Genomic DNA, 26,532 nt, shown 5'->3' on the forward strand with positions numbered 1-26,532 from the left:
ATCATAGGTTGTTCCTATGGTCCATAGGGAGTGGGAGGCGGGAACAGACAGGCAGGCTCTAGTAGTCACTGAGAAGTGAGCGTAACAAAAACCAAACGAAGAGGAGTAAGATCAGGGGGAGCGATCCTGATGTCTATGGGGGTCCGACCGGCAGTGCCCCCTCTACTCTCCCCCAAAGGCCTGGCACTGGGAACGAGGGGGCCCAATGGCACTGACAGCGGAATAGAGGACCACGAGGGGATGTGCTTTCCTCATGAGCATCCATGACCTACCTTCAACATTTCAGAAAGCCCAACAAAATTCATACTTTTATTGGCAACAGGGCCCCAGGAACTAACTAAACTATCATATCTCTTTGCTTTGGGCCAGAATGATCCGGTTTCTAATGATTTTCCCATGAGAAGCTGGGAACGCCAGTTCTGTATGACCTGAATACAAACAGAAGGGCCCTGCTCCCTGGTTACAGCAGGCGGCAGGGACAGGACGGGACACTTGGATGGTCTTACAAGGAGGACCCGTAGGAGACTGGTTCCACGCTGGGTGTTCAGGCGGAAACTCTCACTGAGAAACACTTCCAAGGCTCCTATTTGTCATCCTTAAAGACAAAACCCATTCTAGAAGGAATCCCAAAGAACCCAGACACAGTGAGGTCTGTGGGACACCACGACCCCCACCCCAGAGTGTACATTCAGGCTGGGGGCAGCAGAGAGCAAGACGGGGTCAGAGGCTCTCCAAGGGAGCAGGGCACAAGAACGGAGCACAGCTGGGCTAACGTATGGGGTACGGGTGGGAGCACCTGGAAAACAGAGTGTGGAAAACAGTGTTTTAACTGTAGTCAAACCCTAAGGGGCGAAGTCAGGGACCAGTGGCTTTGACCTTCTGGCTGCCCCAGCAGCCTGTGCACAGGGGGGCCCGCCCTGGGCCGGGGTGCCCGGGACAGAAGGAGAAAAAGCAGTTGGCCCTCGAGGACTTCCTCCCTTCACTAGCACTTATTTGCTGAGCCCCTCGCTGGGGAGGGAGGGAGGGAGGGAGGGAGGGAGGGAGGGAGGGAGGGAGGAAAAGTGAAGAAAAGAGGGGAGGCAGGGCCCTGGCACTAAAGGAACTGGGAGCCTAAGTGGCACAATGCAAACATTTGCTGAACTGCCCTCTTACCTTTTCCATTGAACTATTTCTAGAGTCAAGCTGACCCATGGAACAGGCGTGTGAGCACTTTTCATCCTGAAGGGATCACCAGGTTTCACTATGTGTCATTGAGACTTTTCCTGTGGATCTGTGGGTTTGCCCTATGGGGACTTGCTGCTGATCCTGCCATCCCAGGAGCCACTGTCAACTCCCCGGGCCCCTCTTCACTCCGTCACTGTGCCCTGAGGGGGCCCCCTGCGGTCCCGCCCAGGAGTCCCCTCTGATCCTCTTACCCGAGAGCGATGCACTGGGTTGTCAAAGTCGGTCCCGTCGGGCGCCAGGAGCAGCCAGCCGCCATAAATGGGCTTTGCCTGGAGGAGAAAAGGGCAGGTGTCAGTGGCCTTGGACCAGAGAGAGAACAGGCTCCACAGTCAAGTGAATGACAGGCACGTGCTGGAAACAGAAGTCCCCTCTGCTTAGCACACTCCACACATCTCACTCCCCAGGCATAGCCCAAGTCTCCAAAACAGACGTTTCGAGATCAAAATGCTCCTTGGAGATGTGTGGCATCTGGTATGGAGAGTAGAACACAAAACCCAGCGGGAATCTGAGAAACGGCAGAGCACAGGAACTACTAAAAACAGACGCCTCCCTCAACTTCCTGACCGAGCCAGCCAGAGGGAAAATGGCGTTTCCTTCAGTAACCATGTGAGCGCATGTGTGCCAGGTGCTGGGCATAGCACGTGAACAAGAGGCACAAACCCTCCTCCTGACGGAGAAGAGACGCTGCTTAGTGATCACAGCGAGTGCCAGCCCGAGAACCACGTCACTGGCCATATGACCTGGGGCTGAAAACCCTCAGTGTCAAGCCCCCCTCTGAAAGGAGGGGGTGGATAATAACTGTATCTACACCTCATGACACTTACATGAGGACTGATTAGAGATAAGCAGGTAAAACAGCGCAGCCGCTGTGGGAAACAGTCTGGCAGCTCCTCCAAAGGTTAAACCCTGAGTTCCGTACAATCCAGAAATTCACTCCTAGGTTTATACACCCAAGAAAACTGAAAGTAGGTGCTCCAAAAAAAAACCCTGGCCGTGAATGTTCACAGCAGCACTATTCACAATCACCAAAGGGCAGAAACAAGCCCAATGTCCATCAGCGGATGCGCAGGGAAGCGGCTGTGCCGAGCCACACATGGGCTGCTGCACAGCAGTAAGAAACCGTGAAGCACCGCCACACGCGCGACATGGGTGAACCTTGAAGACTTTTGTTCTGAGCTTCAGGGGTACAAAGCAACATGTGAGTTAGACAGTCACCCCCTCACAAAGCGATCGCCCCCAGAACCCTGAAGCCACTGTGCTGAGGGAGAGAAGACAGACACACACCGTGTGATTCCACTTATGTGAAATGTGCAGAACAGGTACGGCCACGGAAACAGAAGGCACATTAGTGGTTGCCAGGACACGGAGGAAGCGAGAACGGGGAGGACTTCTAACAGGTATGGGGTTTCTTTCTGCGGTGATGAAAATCGTCTGGAATTAGACAGTGGAGACGGCTGCATGACCTTGTGAATATGCTAAAAACTACTGAATTGTACACTTCAAAAGGGTGAATTTTATGGAATGTGAATTATATCGCAAAAAAATTCTATGAGGAAGAAAACATTGAGCATAGAGTTTGGTCTCTAAGTGCTTAATAAATGTTAGCTATTATTACATGTGTATTTTCATATTCAAAGAAACGCCCTCAGCCGAGACCCTGGCAGTAGGCGCTCAGCATGAGCTAAAAGATCCAAACAGACACCTGGCTGGTGAGAAGGGCTTGGGAAAGCCACAACCAGGCCCCTCTGTCCACTGCTCTTTGGAGGGCAGTAACACAAATTAAAACCCAACCCTCTGCCTGCTGTTTACACACAAGGACTGTTCTCTGAGTAAGCCTAGGGCGCCTCCTAACACGCTTTTTATTTAACACTCTCCAAACCGGGAGGCTCCATCAAACAAGCTCATTTGACAGCTTTGGAACCTGTGAGTCAGAGAGGGACGATCACTTGCTAGAGGACCCACAGCATCCGAGTGAGCCAAGAACACTCTTTTCTCGCTTCTGCGGGGTCCATAAGGCCCCCAGGAGAAGCGTGGCTTTTCCCTGAGAACGTGAACAGAGAAGGTAAGAGGGCTTTGGGTACGGCTTAGGCTGAAGGAAGGGAGAGGCTGGCTTTGAGGACACACGGGAGTGGGTGCTGGCAGGGAACCAGGGGTTAGAGGGACACAACCCAGGAGGGCCATGACCTGGTATATGGCATGAAATTCTGCCTGGGAAAGCAGAAGCCAAGAGAGTAGAGGTCTGTTTTCTCAGCAAACAGCAGCGGCGCCCAGCCGTCCCCCAGGCAGGCGAGCACTCTCCCGCACCCAGGGCTGTGCACACTTGGCTGAGGCCTGCACACTGGATGGAGACGTCGGCGCTGGGGCAGGTATCCTGGGCCAGGTGACTCCCCACTTCGCCTCTCAGCCGACCTGTGCAATCCAGTTAGCCCACGGTCACGTCGCCTCCATTTCTGTCTGGCTGTGACTGAACACCACGCTCCGCGTCTCAGCCGCAGGGCTTCGGGGCGACTGCACATTATCAGCTGTACCTACCTGACCTTCCTGAAGGGGCAGCGGGAGCGCTGAGGGACCGGCACGAGACCTCACCCCAGTCCACTGGCGTCACTAGTCACTCAACACACGTCTGCTCAGGCCCACTGCACGCGCGGCCCGTGTGCTGGACACCAGGGAGCCGGCCAGAACCCGCCCTGCTGGGCCATCACTTCCTTCTACAGATCACCCCAAAGGGCCCCTCTCAGGTGTACAGGTTGTCCTGAAAGGTGGGAAAGCCTGGCCAATGGAGGGCACAGGGCAAGAAACAAGTGCTCTGGGAGGAGGATCAGGCTGGGAAGGGCCTTCACCAAGGCAAACCCACGGTGACAGAAGGATTCGTGGTGGCCTAGGGCCAGAGGATGCACGGGCTGGGGGGTGACAGCTAAGGGCTCTAGGGCTTCTTTTTGGGATAATGAAAATGTTCTAAAATTGACTGTGGCGATGGTTGCATACCTCTGGAAATACACGGAAAATCATCTAAGTATACCCTTTAAATGGGTCAGCTGTACGGTGTATGATCGTTAGCTCAATAAAGCTGCTAAAAAACTCATTTACCAAGCCATGTGTCAGACAATGGGGAAGCAGAGATAAATAAGAAATTGCTCCTATTTTAATGGGTTCACAGTCTGAAGGGAAGGCAAACTAATGACTCCTCTCCCACACCTAAGGAAACCATGTCTGGGTTGGGGTCGGGAAGCGAGGGCGGTCACTACACGTTTTCAAGTGAATGCTCCCCGCAGTGAGATTTTGGAAACTTCATTCAAAGAGACAGAGACAAAGGGTCAAAGGGCAATAACCCAGTCCACTGGTTTGTAGGAAGGGAGGTGGAATGTGCCAGACAGAGGCCAGAGGGGAAGCAAGAGGCAGAGGGCACAGGCCTGAGAGAGCTGGGGGCAGAGCAAGAAGCATCTAAAGGGCTGACACGGTGCCTACGGCTAGATGACCAGAACCTCCAGTGTCCGCTATGCAACTCTGGTCACTGGGGGACAGCGCTGCCACCAGGTGAGCAAATAGGAGAGCAAGAAGGACCGTGACAGAGGTGAGGACCCCTACACACACAGGCGAGGGGCCGGGCGGGGGGACAGGAGCCTCTGGGCACAGGCACAGCTAAAGCAAAGGTGCAGCACTCCAAACACAGGCTGACTGCAGGCGTGGGGCCGCGTCTAACGGTGCAAAGCAGCTCATGCTGCTTCCCTCCTGCAAACTCTTCAGCGCCTCTCACTGAGACCATCACACTCTAACCCTGCCCACACGCCCAGAAACCACCAGGATGTTCCACTCAGAGCTTCCCCCTCCTTGGAGAGGCTGCGGTCCTCACCCGGCCACCCGCCCAGGAAGTGCTGCAGCTTCTCCCACTATTTCTCAGACTACCTGAAAATGCCAACAGCAGGCCCAGCCACGTGGGGAAGTCCAGAAGCGCCCAGCAGCTCTCACTGTCCCATCCCACGGACTAGAGGCTCACGAGCAGTTGTGTTAAGGCAACAGGGGGTCCTCCCTCTTAATTCTCACCTTCTGTGGGGGCCTCACCCCAAGCAGCGTCTTCCTGAGAACCTGGGACAACCTGAACGGCAGACTGAGAAACAGACAACCCAGGACAGCTGGCACGGGAGTGCGCTCTAGAAACTCTGAGTGGTATGCTGGTTTCGTGGTTTTCTGGCCAGGGGTTTTCCTCCCTTTGGGGGCGTGGGGGATACAGAAGACGCAGGAATCTGTTGTCTACACTAAGGATCGAAGCAGGGCTATGAGGACCCAAAGGACGGGGCTGAGCTCTGTCTGCAGCAGGCTCCGCTGGACAGAGCACACTGGCCTAGACCTCACGTGAAAGTCCCGCGTGGAAGCTTCCCTGGCCTGCTTCCTGGACAATTCACCTCAGCCTTCCCTCACAGACCCGATAAAGCAGAGGCAACTGGTGGTCTGGGTGGGCTCCTCAACCCAAAGCCCTTCCAAAAAAGGTTCCCTGAAACGTCTGCTTCCTGGAAGATGGGGTAGATGTAATTTTCCCTATTCTTCTTAAGTACAAATAAAACCCTTGACATTGTATATAAGCCAAATCCAAGGAGACTCTGAAAGGTGGAAGGAAGAAGGCAGATGGTCTGGGGACCTCGGGACCCAAGAAATGACAGAGGTACATGCTCTGCGTTTTCTTTTCGCCTCATTGTCCCAGATCAGAGACTGGAGGCGCAGGAACCTGGACATGCCAGTGGGCACACACAGAAATATCCCCAAAGAAGAGCCTGCTCTCTCCAGCCAAAGAGCCAGAGAAGGGACAGCCTGGCAAGACAGAGAACTCTTAGACAATAACCACCCCACTCCACCCAGACACCACAGGAAACACGCAGCCCCACCCCCACAGCCACCATGCCAGCTGAGAGGCACCCCAGCATCCCTTCCAGGGAGGTCAGGTATGGAGCTGGGACTTTCACCCCCACCCAGCTGTAACAAGGCTTCTCCCTCTCCCAGCTGGGGCAGTGTCAAAGGAGGACAAGTGGGGAGCTGAACTCCCCCTGCACCCCCACAGTAACAAAGAGTCTCCTGCCTGAGGTGTCAACAGAGGCCCAGCAGGGAGACTGGGCTTCCACCTCCACCCGAAAGTAAAAGGCAGTGGCTCCCCTTCCCCAGCTGAAGCAGTGTCAGGAAAAAGCCAACTGAAAGAACAGGTCAAAGACAATCCAGGGTCACCTAATACAACACGAAAATGTCCAGGTTTCAGTTGAAAAATTACTGTCATACCAAGAACCAGGAAAATTGCAAACTGAATGAGCAAAGACATTTGACAGAAGCCAACACCAGGTAGACATGTCAGAATTACCTGATGACAATTTTAAAGCAGCCATACTACAGTGCTTCAACAGAAATTATGAACGTGTTTGGAATAAATGAAAATACAGAAAGCCTCAGTAAAGAAACAGGAGATGTAAGAACCAAATGGAATTTCTGAAACTGAAAAATACAATGACTGAAATAAAAAGCTCCATAGACGGGCTCAACAGCAGAACGATGGGAACCAAGGGAAGAATCAGTAAAACTGGAAGATAAAACAATGGAAATTACCCAACCAGAAAACAGACTGAAAAAACAAATAAGAGAAGAACAGAGTCTTAGAGACCCGTGGGACTAGAACAAAAGGTCTAACATTTGTGTCATCAGCATCCCAGAAGGAAGGAAGGAAGGAAGGAGCGACAGAAAAAGCACTCAGAGAAAGAATGGCCGAAAACTCCCCAAACCTGGCAAGAGTGGCAATCTACAAATTCAAGAAACTGAGTGATCCAAAGGGGAAATCCAAAGAAATCCACACCAAGACAAACCAAAATGAAATTTCTGAAAACCAAGGACAGAGAAAAACTCTTGAAAGCAACCAGACAAAAACAACAGCTATGGATAGAAAAAACACACAAATATAATAACAGTGGATTTCTAATCAGGAACCACGAAGACCTGAGGAAAGTGGCACAATATTTTTCAGGTGCTGAAAGAAAACAACTGTCAACCCAGAAACCCACTGAAATATCCTTTGGAAAAAAATGGAAATCAAGACATTCTCAGATGAAGGAAAACTAAGAGAATTTGTTTGCAGACCTACCCTAAAGAAGTGGCTAAAATTAGTTTTTTAAACAGAAACGATAAAAGAAGAAACCTTGGATCATAATAAAGGAAGCAAGAACACAGTGAGCAAAATTACATGAAATCAGGCTTTCCTTCCCTTGAGTTTTCTAGGTTATGTTTGACAATTGAAGCAATAATTATAACATTGTCTAATGTGGTTCTAAATTATATAGAGGAAATACTTAAGATATTGCATAGGAAAGGACAAAGGGGTGTAAAGGGAGGAACTCCGTTCAACTGAACTGATAAAGTGATGCCACCAGTAGACTGTGACAATTTATATATATATATATATATATATATATATATATATATATATATATATATATATATATATATAATACATATTTGATATATAATATATATAATATATACACACATATATAACATAATGCCTAGAGCAAGCACTAAAAAATCTTTATTAAAAAAATCACTTTAAATAAGTCATCAAATTTATCATAAAAAAATGAAATTCTGAAAGAAAAAAAAACGTTCAAGCAGGAAGATAAATAAAAATCAAAAATAAGTATGACTTAACATATGAGTAATTATACTAAATGTAAATGGTCTAAATACACCAATTAAAGACAGACTGACAGTGGATTTTTAAACAATGACCCAACTATATAGTATCTATAAGAAACTCACAGGCAGGTTGAAAGTAAAAGAATGGAAAAGATACATTATGCAAATATTAATCAAAGGAGAACAGAGTTACTGTATGAGCATCAGATAAAGCAAACGTCAAATAAAATGACCAGAGTCAGAAAGGAACATTATATAATAACAAAAGGGTCAATTCACTAAGAAGACAAAGCAATCCTAAATGTATTGTATATGCACCAAACAACAAAGCTACAAAGTAATATGAAGCAAAAACAGATAGAACTGAAAGGAGAAATAAAGAAATCCACAATTATAGTTGGAGACTTCAACACCCCTCTCTCAACAACTGACAGAATAACTACCGTGTTTCCCCGAAAATAAGACCTAGCCAGACCATCAGCTCTAACGTGTCTTTTGGAGCAAAAATTAATATAAGACCCGGTATCATATTATATTATATATTATATTATAGTATAGTATACCCGGTCTTACATTATATTAAAATAAGACCAGGTCTTATATTAATTTTTGTTCCAAAAGACGCATTAGCGCTGATGGTCTGGCTAGGTCTTATTTTCAGGGAAACATGGTTGACAGAAAATCAACAACGATACAAAAGAAATCAACAAAACCATCAACCAACAGAATCTAGTATAGACAGTTATCAGAACAGTCCACCAAAAACAGCAGAATACCTCCTCACACACACATTTTTAAGAGCGCACAGAACATATTCTATGATAGATCATATCCTGGGCTATAAAACAAACCTCAAAAGATTCAAGGAACTGAAATCATGGAGTATATTCTCCGACCACAATGAAAGCAAATGAGCTATCAATAAGATAACAGGAAAATCTCCAAATATTTGGAAACTAAACAATACGCGTCTAACTAATTCATGGGTCAAAGAGGTAATCTCAAAGGAAATTGTAAAAGATAATAAGAACACATGAGAATTTGTGGGAAACAAGTAAAGCAGTCCTGAGAGGGAATGCTATAGCACTAAAATGCTTAGATTAGAAAAGAGCAGAGGTGAAAGACTAAATGTTTCCCCTCTAAGATCAGGAACTAGGCAACGATGCCCACTCTCCGAACTCTCATTCAACACTGTGCTAGAATTTTTAGCCAGTGCAATGAGGCAAGGGAAGGAAATAGAAGGCACACAGATCAGAAAGAAGAAATAAAATATTTACAGATGACATACAGTCTATATAGAAAATCACAAGGAATCTATAGAAAAAACACCTAGAACTAGTGAGTTCAACAAGGTTGTGGGATATAAGACTGGTATACAAAAATCAATTCTATTTCTATATACTAGCAATGACTATGTGGACACCAAAATGAAAAATGTAAGACCATTTACAATTGCTTTTTAAAAATTAAATACTTAGGTGTAAACCTAACAAAGCATGCACAGGATTTGTATGCTGAACACTACATAATGCTGATGAAAGAAATCAAAGATCTAAATAAATAGATAGACATATTGTGTTCATAGACTAAGATTCTAAAATGTGAATTCTCCCCAGATTGATATACAGGTTTAATGCAATTACTACCAAAGCTCAGCAAGACATTTTGTAGCTACAGACCAGATTATTCTAAAATGCATACGGAAGGGCAAAAGAACTAGAATAGTTTTTTTTAAAATTAAAAAAGAAGAATGAAGAGGGCGGAATCCACCTACCTGAGTACAAGACGTATTATACATCCGCAGTAATCAAGACTGTGTGGTGTTAGTGGAGGTCAGACATGTCAGATCAATGCAACAGAAGAGAGAACCCAGAAACAGACCCACACAAATATGCCCAACTTCATTTTTGACAAAGGTGCTAAAGCAACTAAATGGAGGAGAGAGAGTCTTTCAACAAATGGTGCTGGAGCATCCACGAGCAAAAGGTAAATACGTAAACCTCAACCTTATACAAAAATTAACTCAAAATGGAATATAAACTTAAATTAGAAAATTAGACTTCATTAAAAACTTTGGCTCCACAAAAGAGCCTCTTACGAGGGTGCAAAGAAAAGCCACCGAGTGGAATAGCTGCAAACCAAATACACTGGTACCTCGGCTTTCAAACATAATCCGCGCCGGAAGCCCGTTCGAGTTCTGAAACGTTCGAAAACAGCCGCCAGCGCGGCCTCAGGATCTTGCACTCAGCGGAAGCCATGTGACGTGTTAGAAAACCGAAGCATTTACTTCCAGGTTTACGGCGTTCGTAAACCGAAATGCTCGACAATGCAGACATTCGAAAACCGAGGTACTACTGTATCTAACAAAGAACTAGTATCTAGAATATATAAAGACCTCTCCAAACTTAATAGTAAAAAAAGATCCAATTAGAACCCAGGCAAAAGACATGAAAAGGTATTTTACATCATTGGATGTGAAAATATACACAAGACAAATAAAAAGCACATGAAAAGATGTTCAACATCACCAGCCATGAGGCAAATTAAAACAACACAAGATATTACTACATACCTATCAGAATGACTTAAATAAAAAAAAAAACACACACAAGAAACATGGTGACACCACCAAATGCCGGCAAGGCTGTGAAGTACAGTTGACCGTTGAACAACACAGCTTTGAACTGCGCAGGTCCACTTACACGAAGACTTGTCCCATGAACACCTGCGCTGTGTTCAGCCCGCAGGTGGGCGTCCTTGGCTGCACCAGGCCAGCCGTGTGCACTGATCTCCGCCCTTTGCCACAGGGGACTTGAGCAGCCTCGAATGTTGGTGTCCACAGGGTGGGATGAGGGTGTCCTCGAACCAATGCCCCACGGATACTGAAGAACAACTTAGTGTTGGGGGAGTCCAAAGTTATATGTGGATTTTCGACTGCACTGGGGGTTAGCGTCCCTAACCCCTGAATTGCTCAAGAGTCAACTGCATATAACTCACACATTGCTGGGGGGAACGGAAAATAGTACGCCACTCTGGAAAACAGTTTGGCAGTTTCCTAAAAAACTAAACACGCAACTACCATACAATCCAGCAACTTGCAATCCTGGGTATTTATTTATTGCAGAAAAATGAAAGCTTACATTCACACAAAACTGTACACAAATGGTTACAGCAGCTTTATTGTAAGAGCCCAAACCTGGAAGCAACGCAGCTGTCCTTCAAGGGGTGAGTGGTGACACCAACTGGTACATGACACCACGGGATACTTGTCCTCAATCAAAAGGAACAGACCATTGATAACCCAACCTGGATGAACCACCAACGGGCTGTGATGAGGGCAGAAAGCCAGTCCCCAAAGGTTACACGTCGTATGATTCATTCCTGAGAGGTGGAATCCATGGAAATGGGGAACAGATCGGGGGCTGCCAGGGGTGAGGCGGCAGGAGCGGAGGGAGGGCTCCTGCCATGATGGAGGGGCCCGCAGCTTGTCTGCACCGATGTCACTGTCCTGGCTGTGACACTGGGTGTCATTTTACAAGAAGTTACCACTGAGGGAACCTGGGTGACGGATACACGGGATCACTTCTTACACTGCGTGGGAAGCTACAATCATCTCAAAGTTAAAAAGTTTAATTAAAAAAAAAAAAATCAAACTTGTAACTTCCCGGATGCTCCGTTCAGCCACACACAGGGTAACACTGGAAGGTCGACCTGCCCCGTCCCAGAGCCAGAGGCCCCCGCCACGAAGCCTCCGCAGCCACTACAGTCTGCTGGGGCCGTGCCCAGGCCGGGCTGCGCGGCAGGCGCTCTCCTGGCCCTTCCAGCGGCTTCTCCCGGAGGCCACGCACATGCCTCTGTCGGGCCTGCCCACTTGCCCACAGAGAGCTTTTCCGCCCCGCGCCTCCGCGCCAGCCACCTCAGGCACACGTGGGTCGCATCCTGTTGCCCAGCCGTGTGGGCGCAGGCCACGCAGGCCGAGTGGGTGGGCCGCGGGCGTTGTCCAGCTGCCACACGGGTGCTGCCCAGAAGCACACAGGCCTCTGCACCCAGCCACCCAATCGCAACCTGCTCCAAGGGCCCACATCACACACTGGGCTCTCAGCTCCACGTGGCCTGCCTGTGGTCTAAACAGCAGAGACGGGGAGCCAGTGCCACATTCTCACAAGTGGTTAACTGCACTTTTCCTGTCCCCTTGGGTTCACACAGCCTCAGAGCATGTGGCATTGAGACAGGCAACCAGACACGTCACATGATCCAGTACTAAAGAGGGGAGACCCAAAACCATCAATGCAAAAGGATCCCACCCTTCCCACCCCCTGGTATAATCCCATCATCCTGAAGTCCCTCCACCATCTGGGGCACCCTCACCTTCCAGAGCGCACCTCCACTTACAAACACCTTCGACTCCACGGAAGAGGGCGATTCACTGCCCCCTGTGCAGGCCGCTCAGAATCCAGCAGTCCCTTCACATATGGTAACCAACTCAAAGCCAACTGTTTACGAAGATGGTACCACGGCTGCTGCGGCCATAAATCCAGGACACCCCGGCCTCCTCCATCTCTGAACTGCTGTCACACTTCCGCCTCCCAGGGGAGCGAGAAGTATGTTTCAGGCCTCGGCTGTGCACAAGCGGTTCTCGGGTGCAGGGTTCTCTGCCCCTCCCGCTGGCAGCCCCCTGCTCACCCTCCCACGTCCCACTGCCCCAGCCCGAGCCATCCACGGGCGCCTTTTCCAACACCTTAGCTCCCATGGGGAGGAATCTCGCCTCCGTCTAGTGAGGTGCCCAGTGCAAAGCGGGGCTCTGGTGATGAAACGACAAAGCAAACACAGGAATGAATCAGTGGACACACTCTGCGTCACCACCACCCAGCTGAGAACTGAGCTGTTCCCTAACCACTGGCCAAATACTGGGGGGAAGGCCTGCCCAGCCACGACCTGGGCGACCCGGCCCACACCTCTGAATGGTACACACGGGGCTCCCAGGTCCCCAGGGCCCCAGCTCCTGGCGGCTGAAGAGCCAGCAGACGGCGGAACTGCAGCTGCATGTCTCCCTTCTCTGAAGCCTGCCCAGCACACCACCACGCGTGCCACGCTGGCAAAGACCAAAAGCAGATGCGCTGTGGGAAAGCTGGCGCTCCCAGAGCAGCAGTGTGACCACATGCAGCAGGAACGATGACGTCTCCATGCTCCCGCCCAGTAACGCCACGGCCAGAAACTGAGCCTAAAGAAATAAGAGAAGCAAAAAGTTCCACTCACGATCTGGGAGGAACCATGTCCAACAAGGAAACGGTGAATGAATGCTAATTTATCAACTCACTAAAATATTCCGCGGCCATTAATTACAAATAATTCAGGCAGCCTCCAGAGTGCGACCCCAGGCCTCCACGGAACCAGCGCCCTGCAGAGCCAGGGACAGCACCCGCTGGACGTGAGCAGCAGAACGTCCCCGGAGCCGCGAGAGCTGCAGGCCCTCAGGCTTCAGCCACCACAGAAGGGCGCAGTCCGTCCCCTGAGGGCTCTCAGGTGCAGACCAGCCGTGAGCAAACCAGCAGGGCAGGGTGCGGAACTGTGGTCTCTGTTTATAAAATGCTGCAGGACGCAGACAGATTGGGACTCAACAAGAAAACGTTTTCTGCTGGAATCATGAACAAGTTCTGGATTTTTTTGCTTAATATTACTGCTTTTGGTAAAGTAATACTACCATGTAGCACCTAATTCTCCGCCCTCCACCAATGGCACGCCTAACAGCTACGAGGAGTTAGTGTAAAGACCTGGCCTGGGAACCAGGAGGCCCAAGCTCAACTCCTGGTTCCATGACTTACTCAGGCGTGTGGCCCAGCACATTATCTCTGTGAATCTCATCACCTACAATAATAGAGAATACACGTCTTTCCGTATCATTTTTTAAAAAAGTACGTCGCACACAAACACACCCTGGGTCACAACATCTCAGAGTCTATGCACACAGCTGGTGCCCAAACCAAACTGGGGGCAGGGATGGGGAACTGGCAGTGTTCAGGAAGTGAGCCCCACAGTGGACGTGGTGAGTGTGGGGGTCCCAGAGCAGTGATGGGCAGGCCCGCAGACGGAGCCCAGGGCGCCCGACGGGGGGTAGGGCCAGAGCACGCAAACCCCACACGGACTGCCCTCACGCCAGGCCGAATGCCTCAATTCCAAGCAGAACTGTTCCCATGAAAGTTATTCAGGAGGAAACGTCCAACGCAGTCCTGAAGAAGGATCCATGTCTGTAGGGACCAGTATCCCAGCTCTGGGGCGATTCCTGGGGCAAGGATTTCTAGGCCAAAGGTCGGGTTGGGGCGCTGCACCTGAGCAGTAAAAGTAGAGGCAAATGGCGCTATGGTAGAGGGTTCATTGAAAGACCACAGGCCGGATGTGTGTAAATCTGGCTTCTATGTCTTCTCTGCTTTTGGGATTGGTTCCTTGCCATTTTTTTTCCAGAAGAGTTTCTCTGTAGAAATGCTTCCACACCCATAGCAAACAGACTGTTTAATACTTTCTACATTTCAATTCTAAGAGAAATGGTGCCTGGGTAGCAGCCGTCTGGCTAGCTTTATAAGCTTCTAAACTATAGGTGACGTCAAGGTCACCTATCTTTTCTGGGACATTCCGATGTAAGTCAGTAAAAGGAGACGTGAGCAAATGTCAAAGTCCAGTCTCCGGCCGTCCCCCCGCCAAGCCCACCCAGATGGACAGCAGAGGAGCAGACAGCTCTGAGCACAAGCGCACTGCGGAGGGAAGTCTGTCCCTAGAGCACATGCCCATCTGCCTGACCCACAGCGGAGGTCAGCATGCACCCTGACTGTGCCAGTAGGGCCACAGGCCCCAAGAAACTGGGACTTTTCTTCTAGAACAACCTGCCAGGGCCGCTCAGCATTGGCATCACTGCAGGTCCCTCGAGAGCCCTTACACAACTTGTCCCCACAGTGCTACACGGACCAGACAGTGTGCAACTCCTCTCTGAGACTCACCCAGGGCTTCGCAAGCCCCGAAGAATGCCACCTTGCTGGCCGTTCCGTTCTGGACCCAGACTATGTTGCTCAATGTGGGCACCATCTGCTAACACGAGCTTCCAGGGCCTGTCACCTCCCCCCAGAAGTCAGCAGAGAACAATCAGCCGATACGAAGATGCTCATAATGGTGCCACAGTCTGTGCCAGTGACAACACGATCTGGGCCCAGGACCATGTGAAAAGTCCAGCCTCCTGAGTGAGCAAGACTGGCGGAAAGCATCAGTTCTGTGGCCTAGAGGACACACTCTGGGAAATCTGTGTAAAGTGGCCCTGGATTTCCTCTTGTCACATGCGTCCTGCTCCCCACTGGTAACAGAACTAACAGCCATGGTTTATGAGGCCTCAGGTACTTCGCGCCACTCTTCAATCTTCACAACAAACCTACGAGGTGTACACCATCAATACCTTCATTGTACAGACAAGGAAACTAAGGTGCACAGAAAGATTAAGTGACCTGTCTAAGGCCACAGAGCTAGGGAGGGTGTGCCCCGAGGCCACCTGGCCCCATCGCATGCCTTAATCACAACAGTGAGCCACTCCCGAAGGCGAAGCCTGGTGCCCTCCCAGCAGGAAGCACATTCCCAAGTGGGGTGTTCTCCTGGGTGCTCTCGTCCTGGTCAGCTACCACTCAGAGCCTTGCACGTGAAGTCACCAGCTGCATGAGCCCCCGACAAGAGAACCAGCCTGTCCTTTGAAGCTTTGAAGCCAGGCGTCGACTTCTCTCTGGCTATGGAAGTCCTAGATGGCATCTTCTTCCAATACGAGGCTGTTTCATCTACACTGAGAATCTGCTGTTTGCTGTAACCACCTTCATTGATGGTCTTAGCTCGGTCTCCTGGAGAACTTGCTGCAGCTGCGCCGTCCGCACTTGCTGCTTCACTTGCACTTCTGCGTTATGGAGACGCCTTCTTTCCTTACACCCAGCTTCCAACTTTTCTTCTGCAGCGTCCTCACCTCTCTCAGCCTTCATAGAATTGAAGAGAGTTAGGGCCTTGCTCTGGATTAGGCCTTGGCTTAAGGGAATGTTGTGGCTGCTTCGATCTTCTGTCCAGACCAGTAAAACTTTCTCCGTATCGGCAATAAGGCCTTTTCATTTTCTTATCATGTGTTCACTGGCGTAGCACTTTTAATTTCCTTCGAGAACTTTTCCTTTGCATTCACAACTGGCTCACTGTTTGGCACAAGAGGCCTAGCTTTCGACCTGTCTTGGCTTTAATATTCCCTCCTCACTAAGCGTCATCATTTCTAGCTTTGGATTTAAAGTGAGAGACATGTGACTCTTCTTTCACCTGAACACTTAGAGGCCTGTGTCGGGTTATTAACTGGCCTAATTTCAATATTGCTGTGTCTCAGAATAGCGAGGCCCGAGGAGGGGGAGAGGGCCGGGCGGGCCGGCCGGCCAGTGGGGCAGTCAGAGCACACACACTGTTTGCTGTCTTATATGTGGACACAGTGCATGGCGCCCCGAAGCAATCACAGCAGTAACACCACTGATCACAGGTCACCATACAAACGTGATGATGATGATGGTGATGATGTCGGAAATATTGTGAGAATTACCAAAATGCGACACAGAGACACTAAGTGAGCAAATGCCATTGAAAAAATGGCACCAACAGAATTGCTCAATGCAGGCTTGCAACAAACCTTCAATTTGTAAATAAACCATAGTATCTGCAAAGCACAATAAAATGAGGTATACGTATAACGGTTTGGCAAAATGTGAATTACAAGCACAAACCAAAAATGAGGTGTGGGTTGTAACTGTTTGGGGGTATTTCTGTAACAACTATTTTGAGGTCTGACTGACCTACCATACAACTCATCCACTTAAAGTGTACAATTCAATAATTTGTGCATCCGCCACAACAATCAATTTTAGAATACTTCATCGCCTCACAGAGGAACTGTACTCTGTAGCTATCACTTCCCAAACCCTCTGTCCCCGACCGCCCCCCCCCCAGCCCCTGGCAATCATTACCCTCCCTTCTGTCTCCTCAGCGTTGCCTCTTCCAGACATTTCATATGAATGGAATCAGATCTATGGGGTCTCTTGCAACAGTTGGCTTTTTCATTTAACATAATGTTCTCACGGTTCATGCATGTTGTAGCATGTGTCAATATTTCATTCTTTTTATGGCCAAATAATACGCCACTGCACAGATGGGCCACCCTTTTGTTTATCCCTTCTCCACTTGCTGGAATCCGGTGTTGTTTCTACCTTGTGGCGACAGGTAACATCTGTGTGCATTTTTGGTGACTGTTTTTAAACAGGGTGTTGGAAAGGAAGCAGGGTCCTGAGAGGTCCCATATCCGCAGACCCAGACCAGGCTCAAGCTGAAAACCTGCCAAAGGAAACCTCCACAGGCCTCTCACTAAGACTCCCCAGCACTGAGGACGCAGAGGGCTGAAGAGGCAGGAACAACGAGCAGAGAAGGAAGGAGCAGGGAAAAGGTTTTAACAGATGCCATAAAAAAATACAGTCATAACAGAAATAGTGGTGTAACTAAAAGACCCGAGTCTATGGGGGGCGGATAACTCTTATTAACACTGAAGGTATCAAAATTCCTGTCCAGCTACCAAATCCAAGGGCCAGGACCCAAGGAACATTTTAATCCCAAAGAGAAGAGGCAATTTTCCTGAGCAGATTTTGAAGGTTTATCCAAGCTTCCCAAAAAATAAAATAAAAAATCCCATTGTGTCACTTGAGACCTCTCCAAGATTCCCTTGAATCTCCTTCCCGTCCACATTTAGAGGCAGCAGGACTTAGCCATCACTTCTAGACCAAGGAATCCAAAGCCCGTCTCCACCCTGCCTTCCGACCCTAGTCCCAACCCTGTATCTCCAGGCAGAGGGGCGGCCCACCTGGCCACCACCGTGCCGCTTGCTCATGTGTCCGAACACCACGCTCCAGGTCAGGAATTAGGGTGGGGTTTGGAAGTTATGAAGCACTGCCCAGAGGACAGATGGAAAGACCAGGGTCGTCTCGCCTTCCAGCCACAAGTAAATCAGTGGCAGAGCCAAGAGAACTGCCTGCCCCAGCCCGTTCACCCTCAGCTGAATCTAGCTGCCCCCATGGGCAACCCAGCCGGCCCTGTCGCTGCCCCGTCTCCATCTCTGACCCTGCCCTTCTGAGAGCTACAGAGCGCAGTGGTGACGCAGAAAAGCAAAGCGACTTCCCGTGAGGAGTCTCCCGTCTGTGTAGTCAGGAGCATAAAATCCCCCCCCCCCCGCCCCGCCGTTTTCACATGGGCCTGGCACACGCTGGGTGCCTCACCAGCACTTCACGATCCCTCAGAGAGCCCTTGGTGGCAAGGAGTAAGGGTGAGCCAGTCCCCAAGGTGCTGGCTGCCAGAGAAAGGAGGTCTCGTGCAGGGTGGCCCCTGTCACCCTCTGTCCGCCCCACGTCTGACGCCTCACTCCGAGGGAGGGCGGCCTCGGGTGTGTGCCCAGACACTGCGCCTGCATCAGCTCCATGACAGGAGTCCCCACTGCTGCCATCAAGGCACTGGGGCCTTCATGCCAAGGGCCCAGCTTGAGTGAAGCCAATGGCTCTCATGTGTGGCAGCCCTGAGGCCATTTCGGGGGCTGTGGGCAAAAGTATTTCTATAAAAATACTTAGTCCTTTTTGCCTTTTTCACTCTGGTTCTTTCACTGATGTATATAGCAGGGTTTTCCAGAGGCCACACGACAGGATGACACAAAGATCGAACGCAGAAGATACGAGAATCCAGCTGTCTCTCATTATGACAGATGTTACAGAGATTTACAAAAAAGCTAAAATAATATGGCTTTTCACAACATCGTTTTTGTTTTGGAAAAGTTATTTTTCAGAATACAACCGTTATTTATGTGAACAAGTAACAGATTTATTTTTAAATGAATTAAAAACTAATTTTTAATTTCTCAGTTTTAATTTCTAATACAGTAAACACGATGGATGTGACACACATAAACGAAAGCCTTTTGAGGGCCTCGACCAGCAAGAACATGCCAGGGTCCTGAGACCCGCTGACCGAGCCAAGCGCCCCACCCCCACACCGGCACGGCTGCGACCCTAATGGGCCCGGCCTGCCTGACTCAGGGCTGTGCTCGCTTGCAGTGAGCCCCAAGCTGGTTACCTTGCCTGGCTCTGTCGCCCACACCACGGAGCTTCCTGTCCTTCTCGTGTCACAGCTTACAAGGCCCGTGTCACAGCGCACTTGCCCCAGCAGCTGCGTCACAGTCCATCTAGAAATGAGCAGATTCCTCCACCCTCTGGCCAGGGAAACTGTCCTCTCAACAAGGCAAACCTCCGCCACGGAGAAGAGGGCCAGAGGGGCTGAACCCCACGCAGGCAACACCTGCTTGAGGGTCCCCTGCCCTGGATCCCGGCCACTCAGAGGCTGAAAGACCGGCCACACCAACTGCCCTGGGGTGTCCCACAGCGGCGCGGCACACGGTGTACACACATGCCGCTTAGCTCTTCCGTATGCATCAAACATTCCGTCACATTAAGCAGTAACATAAGGGACAGAGTAAATCAGAGGTTCTCAAGCACGGAAGTGGCTCAGAGGCTGCCAGGCTCTCCAGGGGCCACGGGCGCACAGGTGGGGCGCGGGCGGGGTGGGTGCTGACAGGGGGTGCCACGCCCCCAGCCTTCACACACGTGAGCTCCACGTTCTGCAGCTGGAGAAATCAAGTTTGAAAATTGGTAACAGAGTGGCCAACGGGCCGCATACGGTCTTTTCCCTGTCCCAACGCCCAGATTCCCTAGAGGCCCCATGAGAACCGTGGCCCTCCCAGCAGTCCCCACGCACCTCGCCACCGGGAGTAAACCAGTATCCCCCATGCTGTCCGGCCACCACCTCAAAGCCACAAAGAAGTGCTTGCAGCCCTGACGGCTGCCCTGGGCCCCGGGTCTCCATCTTGGACTCCTCCATAGGAGCAGCCCTGGGCTGTGGGCAGCACCCTCCAGGTTCCATCGCCCCCTCCCGCTGTCCTTCCACCCGACTGTCTGCAGTGCTAACATCTGGCTTGATGCAAACCGCCGTGCTCTGACAGAATTACCCCAGGACCCAGCCATGCCACCTCAGGGCTCTACCCAGAACTGGTAGTAGGTCTTGAACAGAATGTGCTCATAGCACCACGATTCACAACGGACAAAAGGTGGAAACAGCCGCAATGTCCATCAACAGATGAACATAAACAAAACGTGCTGTACCAGTAAAAGGGATTATTATTCAGCCATAAAAAAGCAAGGAAGTACTGATTCACGCCACCACAGGGATGGGCTCTAAAAAGGCACTGTGCAAGAAGCCAGACAAAAGGTCACACATTCTAGGATCCCATTTTGAAGAAATTTCCAGAATAAGTAAATCCACAGGGATAGAAATAAATAAGTAAATCCACAGGGATAGAAATAAGTAAATCCATTATGATGAAATGTTTTAAACTACAGAGTGCTGGTGTTTGGACAACATTGCGAATGTGTTAAATTCAAGTGAATTGTATACTTTAAAATGGTTAATTTTATGTTACGTGAATTTCACCTAAAAACAAAAAACAAAAAGCAAAACACCCCTCCCCCCCAGCGCTCACTAGATCCCAGGCAGAGACCAGGGCGCACAGCTGGTGGCGGCTCATCCTCCCTCCCTCCCTCCCTCCCGCTCCCCAGCTCAGCGCCCACTCACCCCACATAGCCCTGCAAGCCCAGTCCGCTGGGGCTGCTCCCTGGGCTGCAGCCGCTGGAAGGCGAGGGGAAAGGGGCATTTTAAAAAGCCTCTCCCCTGTGTGGTCTTGACAAGGAGCCCATGGCCGTGGGATTTTTGGAACATGACACTATTCGTGGCAAAAGGAGGAACGCTAGAGAATGCGTGGGGACAAATTTTTGGGGCAACAGCTTTGCAGGAAAGAGTCACACCCTTTCCCTCAAAAAGCAGTGCTTCCCATTAAAAAACAGGTAGGACAGGCAAGTGCAATAGAAAGGGGAAAAAAAGAGACAGGAAATCTAAATAAGCTTCATCCTCCAACCACACCCTTCCCAGCACATACACGCCCATCCAGCAGGACAGCCCGGCCCCTGGACATGAGGGGCCTGAGGGGCCGAGGGCCACACACAACGGGAGAGCTGGTGTCCAGAAGGCCCACCTGACCCACTTGGGTCAGCGTGAGAAAGTGGAAGGAGAGGCTGTGATCAGGCTGCCTGGGTTTGTGTCCCAGCTCTGCCATTAACTGTTTTGCCCCTGGGCAAGTTACATAACCTCTTTCCATGTGTTTGCTTATCTTCCTCCTTCATAAGGCTGCTGTGCATATAAATGAGTTACTAGTGCCTGGCATGCAGCAATTACTGTTTGCTATAATGCCACCATCACCACGACATACTCCCAGAGCATGTCAACTGCTCCTTCGATTGAAGTCGAGGAAAACCTCTGCACCACAGCAATGCTAGCTGGCCCAGCTCCCCAAAGAGGACGCCGCGAAGCTCACAGGGTTTCTGTGTGGGAAGGGAGAGGTGGGGACTGAGAATCAGCGGCTCTTTGCTGAGATGGCATCTGCCTGTTACGGTAGAAGATCTTTTACAGGCTTTCGCCCGGAGCCACTTCTACTTACTAAGACCCTGTGGAAGGATCCCTCCCGTTGGCAGAAGGCTCCAGTCCCTGGCAGAGCGTAACTTGTAAAGGTTGGGGGCGCAGGCGGTGGGGAGACCAGTAGGACCCACCTGCGGGCTGAACCAACGCTGGTGACCAAAGGACCAGCACATGTCCTGACCAGATTTCCTGCCCGCCTGCCCACTGATCTGGGACCAGACCCCGCTGCTCTCTACCCTCCTCTGGCCATTTCACCCAGGCCCAGGGTACAGTAACTTCAATTCCCAACAACCGCTCCCACGGACACCAGAGGGACAATCCCCCCACCTCGCTGATGGCAACTCAGGTACTTCCGTGCAAAGCGACTTCTGAAATCAGGATCTGCTGCTGCCACCCACAGGACCTGCACTGTGCACGTAACTAGGTGTGGCAGGGGCTGGGGTGCGGGGGCACTGTGCTGGCCGCTGCTCCCTGGAGCAGTCCCTGCTGTCTATTGGGAAGTCCTGGGCTGGTGGCACCTGGCCTCGTCACTTTCTGCGCACTCAAAATTCTTACAACCAGTTCAATCTTTATATCCAAACATGGCTGAAAATCAGACCCAAGCAAGCAAAATGACGATGGCCCTTCCGGTGCCTTGGGCCACCGTGAGGAAGTGGCCAGGTGGTGCCAAGCAAGCCAGTGGGAGGAGTCAGCCTAGGCTTCGGCTCTGTGGGCACGGGGGAGACAGCAACAGTCTGAGGGTCAGCGTCACGTAAAATCACAGCGGCAGGCCCCCCTCTCTGGGTCGGCACTTGCAAAATGCACCCCACTTACGGAGCACGCACTCCACACTGAAGCACTTACAAACTCGGCACCTGCTCCTTCTCGTACCTCCCACCATCCTCAAAGGCACCCAAACACACGGCTATTATTACAGCCCCCCGTTTTCAGAGGAGGGACACAGACACTTAAACTCCGAGTAATCTGCTCAATCAGCATTAAACTGGAACCAGGACGTGAACCCAAATCTGAGCTGCAAGTGCTCCCCCATTCTATTCCCTTACCTGAGCACATTTTAAATGAAAAGTGGAACTGTGCCGTATTTCTAGGTCAGAGCGGGTCCCCAAGCAGAGGACAAATGAACACCCCAACCCCAGGTGGCTCAGCAGCCCGAGCGGCACCCAGAGCCCCAGGAGACGCCGGCTTTTTCTCTGGTCCAACGGGGCTTCCCAGCAGCGGCTCCCTCCCCGGCCCTGCAGCTATGGGCCCGGAGGCCAGGTCTGAAGGTGCACCAGGGAGCCTGTTAAAATCTGTGCTTGGGGACCTACGGAGACCAAGAACACACTGTTTCCTGAATCCAAATTCTTTTTTCAAGGGAAAACAGTGCTTCCTATTCGGGGCTACGCCAAAGGTTTGATTGCGGCCACAGGCCAGCCCAGTCGCCTGCGTGGGGACGTGGGACCTGCGTGAGGACCTGGGACCTGCGTGAGGACCTGCACGTGTCCTGCTCCACCGCCCTCCCCACCCACACCCCACACACCCCAGCAACGAAGGAATCCAGCTCGGGGTAAGGCCCTGTTTTTGACAGCAAATGTTAACACTTGTCACCAGACAAGGAGGCCGAACAGGACTTCGGAAAACCCCACTGGGCTTCCTGTGACTTCAGCAGGTCACTGAACGTCTCTGGACCTAACTGGGGGCAGGCAACCCCTCACTTGCTTAATGGCGGGGGACCCCCCAGCACCTGCGGCCCTTCCTCCGACGGCTGGGGACTCGAAGTCCATGAAACAGGTTGATCTGTTTTGCAATACCGCAGCCTCCTACAGAAACAGTACCAAGCTTACAAATCCAAGTGGCCTTCCCATGGAGAGGGGGCACAGCTGCTGCCACACGGAGACTGGAGCAGAACGCTTGTGGAAGCCAGTTCTGTATCACAGCCCATCGCCAGGCAGCTCTGGGACCTTGGGCAGGCCACCCAACCCCTCTGAAACCCCATGTCCCCTCTTCTACCAGTGGCCATGCTGCCACCAGCCCTGCTCTCCTCCCCAGCTTTCCGGGCAGAATGAGATCATGGTCCGGACCCATGATTCAGTGCAGCGGAGGCGCAGGGGGACCCGACAGGACCACCCACTCACTCTCAGTGCTCCTGCCCCACAGACGGGCGGGCAGCAGGCCTCTGGCCAGTGCAACATGCAAATTCCAAACTGAGCTCAAGGGGAGGAAGAAGCCAGAGGGTTACAGGCTCCAGGCAAAAACCAGGCTGTGGTTTCACGTGAACTAGGATGACCCTGACGGAGAAAACCAGTGAGTGGTTTGGAAGATTCCAGTTCCAGTCTACAGACACAAAACGCCAGCGAATCAACCCACTGGCTCCCTCACCCCCAAAGGAAGTGATAACATGATGGGGGTAGCGGGGCTGAGCATTCAGGGTCCTGCCCCAGGGCAGCTGTGAAACTACCTTGAAGGATTTCACAGAAACCTCAACTGCTAAAACTGAAAGAACCACAAAATCTAGGGAGTGACCGGAGGCCGGCCCCAGGGCTGGGAAGCAGAGGTGGCCAAGAGGCCAAGCTCCCGGCTCCGATCCCAGGTCCCCAGAACTGTTGCTTTTTCTGTTTCATACATAGCATTTCATACGAGATACGTTTGAGTAAAGGCTCCTAGATTTAATGGAAGTTTGAAAACCACTGACCTGGCCCAACTGTGTCACTTCAGATGGGAAAAGCAAGGGTTGGATAGTGAGTTTCCAAGGATAAAAGAAAAGTCTGTTTTCTCAGGTTGAAAGCTTCCAAATTAGCATCCAGCGTTCTTCACACGTCTCCCCACCCCCCCCCCCACAGCATTAGGATGTCACAGGAGAAGTTACTTCCCTGTGTCTTTTTTCCCTGGTTGCAATGCTTTCTCCTCTCTTTCAAGACTAAATGGCAGCTTGGGAACAATTTACAGATAAACATTCCAAGTCAAATGTCTTTATTTCAGCCGAGCAGGGTCCTAGTAATCAGGAGACAGCACAAACAAAGGCTGTTCTCCACAGGAGAGGTCCTACGCGAGCTTCCTGGGATATTAATGACCACAAAGGGGGTTCAGGGACCTCCACAGGCCTGACCGGCACCCTCCTTTAGCACACCACTCCCTGTAAGTAGAATATGGTCACCCGCTTTACAGGCAGGAAACCGAGGCGCAGAGAACATAAGTGACCTTCCTGGGTCACCCTGCAGTTTGTGCCAAGAATAGAACATAGGTCTTCCATTGTAGTCCTTCTGTGTAGCAAGGGAGAAAGAATTCGGAGAGAAAGGTCAAGTAGCAGGCTAAAATGCAGGGGAAAAACAACTAGGATACAGCTGCAAAACACTCGGCCAGGACAAAGGGCTGTGTCAGAGGTGGTCAGCAGACCCAGCACTGAGCCTGGAGGGGCACGCCAGCTGCCCCCCACGCTGTCGCTCACTCCCCACAGGACAGGTCAGCTTGGCCCTGGACAGGGAGTGGGGATCAGAGCCGCAGAGCTCTCAACCACACTACAAAGAATCACCAAAGAAGAGGTAACATTCAAAGAAAGAACCCCTAGGAGTTGGCAAAAAGACACCAAGGGGGCTACAAACAGGAGTAAAGAGAGAACTACTCCAGGAATCCTAATGCAACTCCTGTACAATACCCCCAAGGAGGAGACAAATCCACAGCCTCCCCACAGGGCCTCAAGGGCCCAGCTGTGGGCCCGGCTGCTGCAGCCAGAATTGCCCCATCTTACACCGTGGGCACCGGCCACGCGTGGCTATAGAGCCCTTGGATAGGGACTAGTTTGGACTGACAGGTGCAACGGTATAACTGCAGAGAACTTCTTCACATGTTGAACTAATATTTTGGATACGTCAGGTTAAGTAAAATATAATTAAAATTAACTTCACCTAATTCTTTCTACTTTTTGAACATGGCAACTAGAAAAATTTAAATTACACATGTGGCTCACACGGCAGTTCCATTGGACAGGGCTGGTCTAACCCAGGGATTGGCAAGCCATGCTTGGGGGGTCAAATCCAGCACACCGGCTGCTTCTGTAAGGCCCCAAATCAAGAATGACTTTTATATTTCTAAATGGTTATGTAAATACCTATATAAACTCCTTGATTTAGCCTGTTGGACTACAAAGCCTAAAATACTTACCATCCAGCACTTACTAAAATTTGCTAATCCCTGATCTAGACCCTAGAAAAAAATCAGATATTCACTCCCAATGTCACAAGGAGCAGAGGGCAGGTTTGGGGGGAGGGAGAGAGGGAGAGAGGGAGGGAGGGAGGGATGGAGGGAGGGAGGGAGGGAGGGGGAGAGAGGGAGAGAGAGAGAGAAAAAAGAGATTGATTCTTGCACATTCTTTTTGAGGTAAAATTCACATGACATAAAATTAACCATTTTCAACTGAACGATTCAGTGGAGTTTAGTACCTTCACGAGGTTATGCAACCAGCATCTCCATCTAGCTTTAGAACATTTCATCTCCCCCGAACTAGAACCCCGCTCCCATTAGCAGGTTCTCCTCATTCCACCCTCCCCCAGAATCCTGACAACCACTAATCTGCTTTCTGCTTCTATGGATTCACCTACTCGGGATACTTCATATAAACGGAAACATACAGCAGATGACGTTGTGGCTGACTCTCACACTTGACGTCACGTTTCTGAGGGTCAGTCATGCTGGAGCCCGTCTCAGTACTCACTCCTTTTCATATCCGGGTAACATTCCAATGGATGGACACACCACCATCCGTTCACTGACGGACACTTGCGTTGTTGCCACCTTTCGGCGACTGTGAACAGCGCTGTTGTGAGCACATGCAGCAAAGGCTTTGAACACCCGTTTCCAATTCTCCTGGGTGTGTGCTAGGAGTGCAATTACTGGGTCATACAGTAATTCTTTTGGGGAACTGACCAAAACTGCTTTTCACAGTGGCTGTACCATTTTACATTCCCATGAGCAATGCAAGTGGGGACCAACTTCGCCCCATCCTCACCAACACTTAATACTTTCCTGTTTTTATCATACTCTTCCTGGTGGTGTGAAGTGGTATTTCACTGTGGT

At 50.7% G+C, this 26,532-nt stretch overlaps 1 protein-coding gene across 6 annotated transcripts in view; it reads right to left on the bottom strand.

The window, feature by feature from the left end:
* The window catches only part of MPRIP (myosin phosphatase Rho interacting protein), a 133,707-nt gene that overhangs the window by 101,193 nt on the left and 5,982 nt on the right, over positions 1–26,532 (bottom strand). For all 6 annotated transcript variants that reach the window (XM_088801876.1, XM_088801877.1, XM_088801878.1 and 3 more), the window contains exon 2: positions 1,416–1,493. In XM_088801876.1, the coding sequence (XP_088658002.1) occupies positions 1,416–1,493 (78 nt within the window). The remainder of the gene's footprint in view (positions 1–1,415; positions 1,494–26,532) is intronic.

Source organism: Rhinolophus sinicus, chromosome 12, assembly GCF_057876585.1.
Source record: "Rhinolophus sinicus isolate RSI-liver-muscle chromosome 12, RSI-T2T, whole genome shotgun sequence".
In the NCBI taxonomy this organism is placed as follows: domain Eukaryota; kingdom Metazoa; phylum Chordata; class Mammalia; order Chiroptera; family Rhinolophidae; genus Rhinolophus; species Rhinolophus sinicus.